Here is a 14,631-nt window from a genome sequence, read left to right on the forward strand (position 1 = left end):
TAGGAAATGAGACTGGGCAGGTGACATAAGTGTGTGTAGGGGAACACTTTGCATTCAGTGACCACAGTGCTATTATTTTCAAAGTAAATATGGAAAAAATAGATCTGGCATGTGGGTTGAAATTCTAAAGTGGAGAAAAGCCAAATTAGAAGGTATCAGAAATGATCTGGCAAGTGTGGATTGGGACGGGCTGTTTCCTGGCAAAGGTGTACTCAGTAAGTGGGAGGCCTTCAAAACTGAAATTTTGAGAGTAGAATGCTTGTATGTGCCTGTCCGAATAAAAGATAAGGACAACAGGTTTAGGGAACCTTGGTTTTCTAGGGATATTGTGGCCATCGTTAGAAACAAAAGGAAGTGTGTAGCAGGATTAGGCAGGTAAGAATAAATGAGGTGCTTATAGAGTATAAGAAATGTAAGAGAGGACTTAAAAACTAAATTAGGAGGGCTAAAAGAGGGCATGAGGTTGCCCTAGCAGACCAGGTGAAGGAGAATCCAAAAGGATCCTACAGATATGTTAAGAGAAAAGAATTGCAAGGGAAGAAAATAGTCCTTTGGAGTGGTAATCCATGTGTGGAGCCAAAATAGATGGTGGAGAGCTGAAATTGATCTTTTGCACCTGTCTTTACTCCGGAGATCGACACAGAATCTATAGAAGTGAGGCAAAGCAGCATCAAGTTGATGGATCCTATACAGATTACAGAGGAGGGGTTGTTTTCTGTCTTAATAAATCCCCAGGGCTTGACAAGGCGTCCCCTTAACCCTGCAGGAGGCAAGTGCAGAATTTGCAGGGGTCCCAGCAGAGATATTTAAATCATCCTTAGTGACAGGTGAGGCACCAGAGGATTGGAGGATGTTGTTCACCTAATTAAGAAAAGTTCTAAAAATAAACTAGGAAATTATAGGCTGGTGAGCCTGACATCAATAGTGGGAATGTTATTGGCGTTGGACTAGATATATGAGTATTTGGATAGATATGGACTGATTAGGACATCTTTGTGCATGGTAGGTTGTATCAAACCAATCTTACAGAGTTTTTGAGGGAGTTACCAGGAAAGTTGATGAAGGCTAGGCTGTGGATGTTATCTACATGAACTTCAACAAGGCATTTGATAAGGTCCTGCACGGGAGGTTAGTTGAGAGGGTTCAGTCACTTAGCATTCAAGATGAGTTAGTGAATTGGGTTAGACATTGACTTTTTGGGAGAAGCCAGAGAGTGTCAGATGATGGTCACCTCTCTGACTAGTGGAGTGCCGTAGGGTTTAAATCAATGATCTGGATGATAATGTGGTTAACTGGATCAGCAAATCCACAGGTGACACGAAGACTATAATGAGGAAGACTGAGATCTGGACGTTTTGAGAATTAGGCTGAAAAATGGCCGTGGAATTTAATGCAGACAAGTGTGAGGTTTAGTGAGGACCAACCATCGTAGGTGAACAGAGGAGAGCTGTAGAACAAAGGGATCTGGGAATACAGGTCCATAATTTATTGAAAGTGGCATTACGGGTTGTAAACAAAGCCTTTGGCACATTGGCTTTCATAATTCAAATTACTGAGTACAGGAGGTGGGATGTTATGCTGAAGTTATATAAGATGTTGAGGCATAATTTGGCGTATTGTGTGCAGTTTTGGTCACCTACTTACAGGAAGGGTACAAATAAGGTTGAAAGTGTACGGAGAAAATATACCTGCTGAAGGGTCTCGGCCTGAAACATCAGCTGTACTCTTTTCCATTGATGCTGCCTGGCCCGCTGAGTTCCTCCAGCATCTTGTGTGAGTTACAAGGATGTTGTTGATTCCAGAGGGCCTGAGTAATATGGAAAGGAGGGAGGCAGCAGAAAGAAAATTATAGACCAGTTAGTCTGATCTCAGTGGTTGGGAAGATGCTGGAGTCAATTGTTAAGGATGAGGTTATGGAGTACTTGGTGAGAAAGGACAAGATAGGCCAAAGTCAGCATGGTTTCCTTCAGGGAAAACCTTGCCTGACAAACCTGTTGGGATTCTCTGAGGAGATTACAAGTTGATAGATAAAGGGGATGCAGTGGATGTTGTTTATTTGGACCTTCAGAAGACCTTTGACAAGATGCCACTCATAGGCCGCTTACCACGCTAAGATGTAATGGTATTACAGGAAAGTTACTAACATGGTTAGAGCTATTGGCTGATTGGTAGGTGGCAGTGAGTGGAAACAAAAGGATCTTTTTCTGGTTGGCTGCCAGTGACTAGTAGCTTTCTGCAGGGGTTGGTGTAGGGATCACTTCTGTTTATGCTGTATATCAGTGATTTAGATGATGGAATAGATGGCTTTGTTGCCAAGTTTGCAGATGATATGAAGACTGGTGGAGGAACAGGTAGTGTTGAGGAAACAGGTAGGATGCAGAAAGACTTAGATTAGAAGAATGGACAAGAGGGTAGCAAAGGAAATGCAATGTTGGAAAATGTATGGTCATGCACTTTTGGTAGAAGAAATAAACGTGCAAAATATTTTCTAAATGGGGAGAAAGTCCAAAAATCTGAGATGCAAAGGGACTTGGAGTCCTTGTACAGAACACCCTAAAGGTTAACTCTCAGGTAGAGTCAGTGATGAGGAAGGCAAATGCAATGTTAGCATTCATTTCAAGAGGTCTAGAGTATAACAGCAGGGATGTGATGCTGGGGCTTTATCCTGGGGACCTATCCTGGGTCCAACATATTGATACTATTACAAAGAAGGCTTGACAGTGACTATTTATCATTAGAATCTCGAAGAGACTTGGTATTCATCAAAGACTCTTGCAAATTTCTTCAGCTGTACTGTTCTGACTTGTTGCATCATCGGGTATGGAGGGGCACTGTGCAGGATTGGAAAAAGCTGCAGAAATTTGCAAACTCGGCCAGCTTTATCATGGCCACAATCCTCACCATGATCGAGGACACCTTCAAAAAGCAACGCCTTAAAAAAGCAGCATCCATCGTTAAGGACCATATCATCCAGGGCATGCCCACCTCTCATTCCACCGTCAAGGAGGAGGTACAGGAGCCTGAAGACACACACTCAACGTTTCAGGAGCAGCTTCTTCCAGTCCTCCACCTGATTTCTGAATGGACAATGAACCCATGAACACTACTTTTCCTTTCTTTTTGGCTCAGTTTTTTCACTATTTGATTAATTTATTTTTATATATAGTGGGCCTGCATGCTACGTGTGCAGGGGCCAGACCTCCTCCCTGTCCCCTGTAGTTCAGCCTGTTATGTTACTTTTGTTTGAATGTACCGTGGGTTAACAATGAAGAATCATATTCTGGAAGAATTAGAGAACTTTTATTTACAGTAATGAACAAGCATGTCTTAACCCAGCTACGTGCTGGAACATTCTAACAGTCCTGCGCACGCTCGGTGCTCTGTCCAATCATGTACTGGCACCTCAATGCACGTGATATCACCACACAGCCTGAGTCCAAAAGGAGATCGGTTCCTCTGTGTCGCCAGTGAGGAGAACTGCTGTCGGAGAGGCTACGTACCGGCAGGGAGAGACTTCCACATTCACCTCTCCTTCTCTCAAGACTGCTAGCCAGCAGTGGAAGCTGAAAGTGAGAGCGACAAGCACTATCGCACTAACAGTCATATTGACACAGGAGGTAAGTTAGGTAGCTAATAAATTGGCCACTGAGCACACATTGCAATGACTTCGACCTCTCATGCACTAAAAGATTAACTCTTGATCTCCCAATCTACCTTGTTGTGGTCTTTGCGCTTTATTGCGACTATCACATTTAATTCTGCAGTGTTTTACTATCTCAATGTATTTATAAAGATAAAGATAAGCTGTTTATGTTACATGCAAACTGAAATGTAATCAAATCATCGAGGATTTGCCGAGCAGCTCCCAGATGTTGCCACGCTCCTGGTACCAACATAGCGTGCCCACAACTTACTAACCCGAACCTGTACGTTTCTGGGATTTGAGAGAAAACTGGAGTACGTGGTGGAAACCCACACCGTCACGGAGACGGTGTATGCTGTGTTACCACGCTACCCGTTTATACAGCACCATCTGTCTGGGTGGCATGCAAACAAAATCTTCTCACTGAATCTCGGTGCACGGGCCAATACTACAATACTTTGAATCTATGCACAAATCTTAGTGAGAAGTGTTAATGGGAGAGATTACTAATCAAACGATCCTACAAACTGACAATGGGTTTATGTAAATAGTGCTATTGGCAATGCCATCAACACGAGAGACACATACAGTACTGTGCAAAAGTCGTCTTTGGCACAATTATACTGTAGCTAGGTTGCCCTAAGAGTACGGTACTGTATTTGTCAATGTTGAGTGGAGAACAAGTTTGTAAATCTGGCGGGAGTAATGGACGTTGAGAATGGCGAGGATGGAGTACCGCGGGAGGGGTGGAATTGAAGGAGTGCCAGGGGCAGGGGGTAGTGTGGGTGCAGACCTACCCAGTCCTGAGTGGGGTTACTTGACAAACAATTGGTTTATTGATCATTATAGAATGTGCAGAATTAGGCCATCTGGCCCATCGAGTCTGCTCCGCCATTCAATCATGGCTGATCCTTTTCCCCTTTTCTCCTCAACCCCATTCCCTGGCCTTCTCCCCGTAACCTTTGATGCCATGTCCAATCAGGAACAAGTAGCTTCCTCCCGTCTCCCTTCCCCTTTTCCCGATCATGATTCCACTCTCCTTGTCCCCTTCCCAGTCTCTGTCCACAATCAGGTTTATCATCTCTCACATATATCATGGAACTCGCTTTTTATTTCTGGCAGCAGTAGAGTGCAATACATAAAGTTACTACAGCACTGTGCAAAGGTCTTAGGCACCAGAGCTATGTATTTGTGATAAGACTTTTGCACAGTACTGGATATTCTTATTGTGCCTCACAAGTCAACCCGTGTATTTGTATTGGTTTTTATTGGTTAGTTATTGTCACATGTAACCAGCTACAGTGAAAAGCCTGTCGTGCATACTGTTCATACAGGTCAGATCATTACCCAGAGCATTGAGACAGAACAAGGTAAAACAGCAGCAATGCAGAACAAAGTTCAAAGGTACTGAGAAGATGCAGAGGTAAACAAGGTAGACCGTGGGGCCAAGAGTCTGATCCTAGTGGGATAGAAGCTGCTCTTGAGCCTAGTAGTGCATGTACCTTCTCCGATGGGGGGGGGGTTAGAGAGAATATCTGGTACCGGTCTGGGAATTCTCAAAAACAGAATGTGAAGATACGGGTGCAGAGAGCTGCTGCTTTTGTGGTAGTTGCCATACTCTGCTGTTATACGTCCAGACAGAATGCTTTCGATTAAAAAATGGCAAGAGTCGATAGGGACTTGCGACATTCTTTTGTTCTTGTCAACTCATCAATTTTTATGAAAGCGCCATAGAAAGCTTTCTTTCATTCTCCCCACTGACATAACCCTGCAATTTTCTTTACTCCATGTGTCTATCCTAGAGTCTCTAAATGTCCCGAGTATATCTGTCTTCTGGCAGTGTGTTCCACACATTCACCACTCTATGTAAAAAAACATCTCTGACATCTCCTCTGTACTAGGCAGTCTCATATGAGCTAAGCACCGGCTTTCTTCTCTATCAGTGCCTCTTATTATCTTATACGCCTCTATTGTCATCTCTCATCCTCCTCACTCCCCCTTGCTTGCTCCTCCCTTCCTCATAAGACATGTCCTTTAATCCGGGCAGCATTCTGGTAAAAGCTCCTTTAAAACTTCCATATTCTTCCTATAACAAGGTGACCAGAACGAAAAACAACACTCCAGTTGTGGTCTAACCGCAACATTACATTGTTGAGCTCTTGGGCTCAACGTTCCTAACCCATCTGCTTCTACCAAAACCTGACTAGGGCTTTCCACACACCCACCCACTGAGATTCTCTGACCTCAGACCTCCCCCTCTATACTTGCCTCCAATCACCCGAAAAGTACGCCGTCTTGTATTAGTTAATTCACCTTGGGTAAAAGGCACCAGCTGTTGCCTCTTATCATCTTGCACACCTCGAACGCGTCACTACTCATCCTCCTTCACTCCAAAGAGAAAAGCCCCAGCTCACCCAACCTATCCTCATACTCCTTAATCCAGGCAGCACCCTGGTAAATCTCCTGCACCCCTCTGCAAAGCTTCCAGAACATTCCTATACTGAGTCTTTTGAAATATTAAAGCGAAACCACTTGCATTTCAGAAACATGAAAGCAGTGAGTGTCCATCAACTCTGATCAGCTGTCCAAAGTTCTGCGGGGCACAGCTTCATCGAGCTGAGGTACGTCTGGGTGGGGGAGGCTGCGCTTCATAATGTGGTCTGAAATGGAGGAGGTGAGTGAAAGTTATCAGGAGAAGGAACACAAGCTGACTGAAGGTCACAGGTAAGCTGAGCACAGGATGTTGACTTGCTCAGGATGGATAATGTGACACGTGCACCAAGAGACATTTGGTCGAAACCGGAGATGAGAATATTTTCATTAATAGTAACACCTACGCATTGTTTTTTAAAAAAAACAGCCCTGTTTTGGAGAGAATGCAGAATATAGAACAGGAATAGGCTCAGAGGACCATGATGTTGAGCTAACGATACCTAGTTACATTAATCACTTCTGCCCGTACGCAGTCTGTATCCGTCTATTATCTGCATATTCACGTGCCTTTCTAAAAGCCCCTTTAGCATCTACTTGCAGCACCATTCCAGCGGCATATTCCAGGCTCCCACCTCTCTTTAAAAAGAAAATATTGCTCCACGTATCTCCTCCTCAGCTTAAATGTACACCTTCTAGTGATTTGACCCTGGGTAAAAGATTATTGCTCCCTCTCACGCCTTGTGGTGAATCAGGCAGCGTCTTTGCTGCTTCCGTAGCATTTGACTGTTTTTCACGAGGCCGAGTTGCTGGATCAGTGTCTGACCCGGCACGGATGTGAAGTGGGCAAGGAGCCGGCTGGATTTCAACTCAAATTCCAGTGCAGATGCCACTACCCCAGCAGCCAGTCTGGGGTAAATATCTACTCTATCACACCTTCCATAATTTATAAACTTCGATCAGGTCTCCGGCACTACAGAGAAAACAATCCTGGAAAACTGGAGAAGTTAAAACCGCTGGATGTTAAAACTTTGGGTATTATTTATATTACTCATTTACGTACACTGAAGATATTCAGCAGCTTGAAAGATAACTGAGGAAATTTACAAAACTATTGCCAGGACTTGAGGCCCCTAGTTATAGGGTAATGTTAAATAGGTTAGGAAAATGAGGGGAGATTTGCTAGAGGTATACAAAATTATGGGGGGTATAAAGAGGGTAAATGCAAGCAGCATTTTCCACTGAGGTTGGGTGAGAATAGAGGTCATAGGTTAAGGGTGATAGGTGAAATGTTTGCTTGTTTATTTATTTAGCAATACAGCACTGACAGCAACCCCCTCCAAACCCAATCAACCCGAACCTAATCACGGGACAATTTGCTGTTAACCTACCGGATATGTCTTTGGACGGTGGGAGGGAAGCAGAGGACCTGGAGAGAACCCACGCGTGCACAGGGACTCCTCACAGAACGGTGCCGGCTCTGAACTCGGAGCTCTGGAACACCCAGCGCTGCAATCGCATTGCAATGACCTCTGCACAACTCAGAGGGGGTGGGAGTGTGGAACAAGCTGCCAGCGGGAGTGGTAGACATGGGTTCGACAGCAATGTTGAAGAGAAGATTGGATAAGTACATGGACATAGAAAACCTACAGCACAATACAGCCACAATAAAGTTGTGCCTAGCATGTCCTTACCTTAGAAATTACCTACGGTTACCCATAGCCCTCTATTTTTCTGAGCTCCATGTACCTGTACAGGAGTCTCTTAGAAGACCCTATCGTATCCACCTCCACCACCGTCGCCAGAAGTGCATTCCACGCACTCACCACTCTGCGTAAAAAACTTAACCCTGACCTCTCCTCCATACCTATCTCCAAGCACCTTAAAACTGTGCCCTCTCATGCTAGCCATTTGAGCCCTGGGTAAAAGTCCTCTCATCCTTCATCGCTCCAAGGAGAAAAGGCTGAGTACACTCAACCTATTCTCATGAGGCATGCCCCTCCCCATCCAGGCAACATCCTTGTAAGTCTCCTCTGCACCCATTCTAGGTTTCCACATCCTTCCTGTAGTGAGGGAACCAGAAATGAGCACAGTACTCCAAGTGGGGTCTGACCAGGGTCCTATATAGCTGCAACATTACCTCTCGGCTCCTAAACACAATCCCACGATTGATGAAGGCCAATACACCGTGTGCCTTCTTAACCACAGAGTCAACCTGCGCAGCAGTTCTGAGTGTCCTGTGGACTCGGACCCCCAAGATCCCTCTGATCCTCCACATTGTCTTACCATTAATACTATATTCTGCCATCATATTTGACCTACCAAACTGAACCACCTCACACTTATCTGGTTGAACTCCATCTGCCACTTCTCAGCCCAGGTTTGCATCCTATCGATGTCACACTGTAACCTCTGACAGCCCTCCACACTATCCACAACACCCCCAACCTTTGTATCATCAGCAAATTTACTAACCCATCCCTCCACTTCCTCATCCAGGTCATTTATAAAAATCATGAAGAGAAGGGGTCTCAGAACAGATCCCTGAAGCACACCACTGGTGACCGACCTCCATGCAGAATATGACCCGTCTACAACCACTCTTTGCCTTCTGTGGGCAAGCTAATTCTGGATCCACAAAGCAATGTCCCCTTGGATCCCATGCCTCCTTACTTTCTCAATAAGCCTTGCATGGGGTACCTTATCAAATGCCTTGCTGAAACCTATATACACTACATCTACTGCTCTTCCTTCATCAATGTGTCTAGTCACATCCTCAAAAAATTCAATCAGGCTCGTAAGGCACCACCTGCCCTTGACAAAGCCACGCTGACTAATCCTAATCATATTATTCCTCTCCAAATGCTCATAAATCCTGCCTTTCAGGATCTTCGCCATCAACACCAACCACTGAAGTAAGACTCACTGGTCTATAATTATCTGGGCTATCTCTACTCCCTTTCTTGAATAAGTGAACAACATCTGCAACCTCCAATCCTCCAGAACCTCTCCCGTCCCCACCGATGATTCAAAGATCATTGCCAGAGGCTCAGCAATCTCCTCCCTTGCCTCCCACAGTAGCCTGAGATACATCTTGTCCAGTACCAGCAACTTAACCAACTTGATGTTTTCCAAAAGCTCCAGAACATCATCTTTCTTAATAACTATATGCTCAAGCTTTTCAGTCTGCTGCAAGTCATCACTACAATCGCTAACATCCTTTTCTGTAGTGAATACTGAAGCAAGTACTCATTAAGTACCTCAGCTAACTCCTCCGGTTCCATACACACTTTTCAACTGTCACACATGATTGGTTCTATTCTCTCATGTCTTATCCTCTTGCTCTTCACATACTTGCAGAATGCCTTGGGGTTTCCCTTAATCCTGACCGCCAAGGGCTTCTCCTGGTTCCTTCATACTTAAGCTCGTTCCTGCTACGCGTGGGTAGGCAAGGTGCAAGTCAATAGTATAAGATCAAACGTGAAAGTAACTTTATTATAAGTGTAAATACACGTCACCACATACAACCCTGAGATTTGTTTCGGCAGTCATACTGAGGCAGAATAACAGTTCTGCATCGGCGAGGGACTGAATGCCTATTCCGGAGCTATAGATAGATAGATAGATAGATAGTGCTGTATGACTCTATAACTCCAGAATGCATCAGGCCATACAGCTCACAGTCCACATAGGATCAGAGTGACCACAAAATTACCATTCACATTAACGTACTGGCTCAGAGTGACCACAACAGACCCAATCACACTAACGTACTGGCTCAGAGTGACCACAACAGACCCATTCACACTAACGTACTGGCTCAGAGTGACCACAACAGACCCAATCACACTAACGTACTGGCTCAGAGTGACCACAACAGACCCATTCACACTAACGTACTGGCTCAGAGTGACCACAACAGACCCAATCACACTAACGTACTGGCTCAGAGTGACCACAACAGACCCAATCACACTAACGTACTGGCTCAGAGTGACCACAACAGACCCAATCACACTAACGTACTGGCTCAGAGTGACCACAACAGACCCAATCACACTAACGTACTGGCTCAGAGTGACCACAACAGACCCAATCACACTAACGTACTGGCTCAGAGTGACCAAACAGACCCAATCACACTAACGTACTGGCTCAGAGTGACCACAACAGACCCATTCACACTAACGTACTGGCTCAGAGTGACCACAACAGACCCAATCACACTAACGTACTGGCTCAGAGTGACCACAACAGACCCAATCACACTAACGTACTGGCTCAGAGTGACCACAACAGACCCAATCACACTAACGTACTGGCTCAGAGTGACCACAACAGACCCAATCACACTAACGTACTGGCTCAGAGTGACCAAACAGACCCAATCACACTAACGTACTGGCTCAGAGTGACCACAACAGACCCAATCACACTAACGTACTGGCTCAGAGTGACCACAACAGACCCAATCACACTAACGTACTGGCTCAGAGTGACCACAACAGACCCAATCACACTAACGTACTGGCTCAGAGTGACCACAACAGACCCAATCACACTAACGTACTGGCTCAGAGTGACCACAACAGACCCAATCACACTAACATACTGGCTCAGAGTGACCACAACACACCCAATCACACTAACATACTGGCTCAGAGTGACCACAACAGACCCAATCACACTAACGTACCTGCTCAGGGTGACCACAACAGAACCAATCACACTAACGTACTGGCTCAGAGTGACCACAACAGACCCAATCACACTAACGTACTGGCTCATAGTGACCACAACAGACCCATTCACACTAACGTACTGGCTCAGAGTGACCACAACAGACCCAATCACACTAACGTACTGGCTCAGAGTGACCACAACAGACCCAATCACACTAACGTACTGGCTCAGAGTGACCACAACAGACCCAATCACACTAACGTACTGGCTCAGAGTGACCACAACAGACCCAATCACACTAACGTACTGGCTCAGAGTGACCACAACAGACCCAATCACACTAACGTACCTGCTCAGGGTGACCACAACAGAACCAATCACACTAACGTACTGGCTCAGAGTGACCACAACAGACCCAATCACACTAACGTACTGGCTCAGATGAACCACAACAGTTTCATTCACACTAACATCCTGGCTAAGATTCATCACAACATATCCATTCACACTAACGTCCTGGCTAAGATTCATCACAACATATCCATTCACACTATCGTACTGGCTTCGAGTAACCACAACAGTTTCACTCAGACTAATATATTGGCCTAGAGTAACCACAACACTCCCATTCACACTAACGTACTGGTTCATAGTAACTACAACAGTTCCATTCACACTAACGTACTGGCTCAGAGCAACCACACCATTCTTATTAACAATAACGTCATGGCTCTGAGTAACCATAATAGTCCCATTCACACTAACGTACTGGCTCAGCGTAACAACAACAGACCCAATCACACTAACGTACTGGCTCAGAGTGACCACAACAGACCCATTCACACTAACGTACTGGCTCAGAGTGACCACAACAGACCCAATCACACTAACCTACTGGCTCAGAGTGACCACAACAGACCCAATCACACTAACCTACTGGCTCAGAGTGACCACAACAGACCCAATCACACGAATGTACTGGCTCAGAGTGACCACAACAGACCCAATCACACTAACGTACTGGCTCAGAGTGACCACAACAAACCCATTCACACTAACGTACTGGCTCAGAGTGACCACAACAGACCCAATCACACTAACGTACTGGCTCAGAGTGACCACAACAGACCCAATCACACTAACGTACTGGCTCAGAGTGACCACAACAAACCCATTCACACTAACGTCCTGGCTCAGAGTGACCACAACAGACCCAATCACACTAACGTACTGGCTCAGAGTGACCACAACAGACCCATTCACACTAACGTACTGGCTCAGAGTGACCACAACAGACCCAATCACACTAACGTACTGGCTCAGAGTGACCACAACAGACCCAATCACACTAACGTACTGGCTCAGAGTGACCACAACAGACCCAATCACACTAACGTACTGGCTCAGAGTGACCACAACAGACCCAATCACACTAACGTACTGGCTCAGAGTGACCACAACAGACCCATTCACATTAACGTACTGACTCAGAGTGACCACAACAGACACAATCACACTAACGTACTGGCTCAGGTTGACCACAACAGACCCAATCACACTAACGTACTGGCTCAGAGTGACCACACAACAGACCCAATCACACTAACGTACTGGCTCAGAGTGACCACAACAGACCCAATCACACTAACGTACTGGCTCAGAGTGACCACAACAGACCCATTCACACTAACGTACTGGCTCAGAGTGACCACAACAGACCCAATCACACTAACGTACTGGCTCAGAGTGACCACAACAGACCCATTCACACTAACGTACTGGCTCAGGGTGACCACAACAGACCCATTCACACTAACGTACTGGCTCAGAGTGACCACAACAGACCCAATCACACTAACGTACTGGCTCAGAGTGACCACAACAGACCCAATCACACTAACGTACTGGCTCAGAGTGACCACAACAGACCCAATCACACTAACGTACTGGCTCAGAGTGACCACAACAGACCCATTCACACTAACGTACTGGCTCAGAGTGACCACAACAGACCCAATCACACTAACGTACTGGCTCAGAGTGACCACAACAGACCCATTCACACTAACGTACTGGCTCAGAGTGACCACAACAGACCCAATCACACTAACGTACTGGCTCAGAGTGACCACAACAGACCCAATCACACTAACGTACTGGCTCAGAGTGACCACAACAGACCCAATCACACTAACGTACTGGCTCAGAGTGACCACACAACAGGCCCAATCACACTAACATACTGGCTCAGAGTGACCACAACAGACCCAATCACACTAACGTACTGGCTCAGCGTAACAACAACAGACCCAATCACACTAACGTACTGGCTCAGAGTGACCACACAACAGACCCAATCACACTAACGTACTGGCTCAGAGTGACCACACAACAGACCCAATCACACTAACGTACTGGCTCAGAGTGACCACAACAAACCCATTCACACTAACGTCCTGGCTCAGAGTGACCACAACAGACCCAATCACACTAACGTACTGGCTCAGAGTGACCACAACAGACCCAATCACACTAACGTACTGGCTCAGAGTGACCACAACAGACCCAATCACACTAACGTACTGGCTCAGAGTGACCACAACAGACCCATTCACACTAACGTACTGGCTCAGCGTAACAAAACAGACCCAATCACACTAACGTACTGGCTCAGAGTGACCACAACAGACCTAATCACACTAACGTACTGGCTCAGAGTGACCACAACAGACCCAATCACACTAACGTACTGGCTCAGAGTGACCACAACAGACCCAATCACACTAACGTACTGGCTCAGAGTGACCACAACAGACCCATTCACACTAACGTACTGGCTCAGAGTGACCACAACAGACCCAATCACACTAACGTACTGGCTCAGAGTGACCACAACAGACCCAATCACACTAACGTACTGGCTCAGAGTGACCACAACAGACCCAATCACACTAACGTACTGGCTCAGAGTGACCACAACAGACCTAATCACACTAACGTACTGGCTCAGAGTGACCACAACAGACCCAATCACACTAACGTACTGGCTCAGAGTGACCACAACAGACCCATTCACACTAACGTACTGGCTCAGAGTGACCACAACAGACCCAATCACACTAACATACTGGCTCAGAGTGTCCACAACAGACCCAATCACACTAACGTACTGGCTCAGAGTGACCACAACAGACCCAATCACACTAACGTACTGGCTCAGCGTAACAACAACAGACCCAATCACACTAACGTACTGGCTCAGAGTGACCACACAACAGACCCAATCACACTAACGTACTGGCTCAGAGTGACCACAACAGACCCAATCACACTAACGTACTGGCTCAGAGTGACCACACAACAGACCCAATCACACTAACGTACTGGCTCAGAGTGACCACAACAGACCCATTCACACTAACGTACTGGCTCAGAGTGACCACAACAGACCCAATCACACTAACGTACTGGCTCAGCGTAACAACAACAGACCCAATCACACTAACGTACTGGCTCAGAGTGACCACACAACAGACCCAATCACACTAACGTACTGGCTCAGAGTGACCACAACAGACCCAATCACACTAACGTACTGGCTCAGAGTGACCACACAACAGACCCAATCACACTAACGTACTGGCTCAGCGTAACAACAACAGACCCAAACACACTAACGTACTGGCTCAGAGTGACCACACAACAGACCCAATCACACTAACGTACTGGCTCAGAGTGACCACAACAGACCCAATCACACTAACGTACTGGCTCAGAGTGACCACAACAGACCCAATCACACTAACGTATCATCTCTCAGAGTGACCACAATAGTGCCATAGTCACTAGGACATTCTCGCTCAAGTGCCCAACTG

At 46.1% G+C, this 14,631-nt stretch overlaps 1 protein-coding gene across 6 annotated transcripts in view; it reads left to right on the forward strand.

Moving 5' to 3' along the window:
* The window catches only part of LOC140716644 (TNF receptor-associated factor 3-like), a 227,509-nt gene that overhangs the window by 58,218 nt on the left and 154,660 nt on the right, over positions 1–14,631 (forward strand). For 5 of the 6 annotated variants that reach the window (XM_073029474.1, XM_073029470.1, XM_073029469.1 and 2 more), the window contains one exon: positions 6,187–6,264. The exons of the other annotated variant lie outside the window; for it this stretch is intronic. In XM_073029474.1, the coding sequence (XP_072885575.1) occupies positions 6,187–6,264 (78 nt within the window). The remainder of the gene's footprint in view (positions 1–6,186; positions 6,265–14,631) is intronic. 6 annotated transcript variants of the gene reach the window in all.

This window comes from Hemitrygon akajei, chromosome 25 (assembly GCF_048418815.1).
Source record: "Hemitrygon akajei chromosome 25, sHemAka1.3, whole genome shotgun sequence".
Taxonomy (NCBI): Eukaryota; Metazoa; Chordata; class Chondrichthyes; order Myliobatiformes; family Dasyatidae; genus Hemitrygon; species Hemitrygon akajei.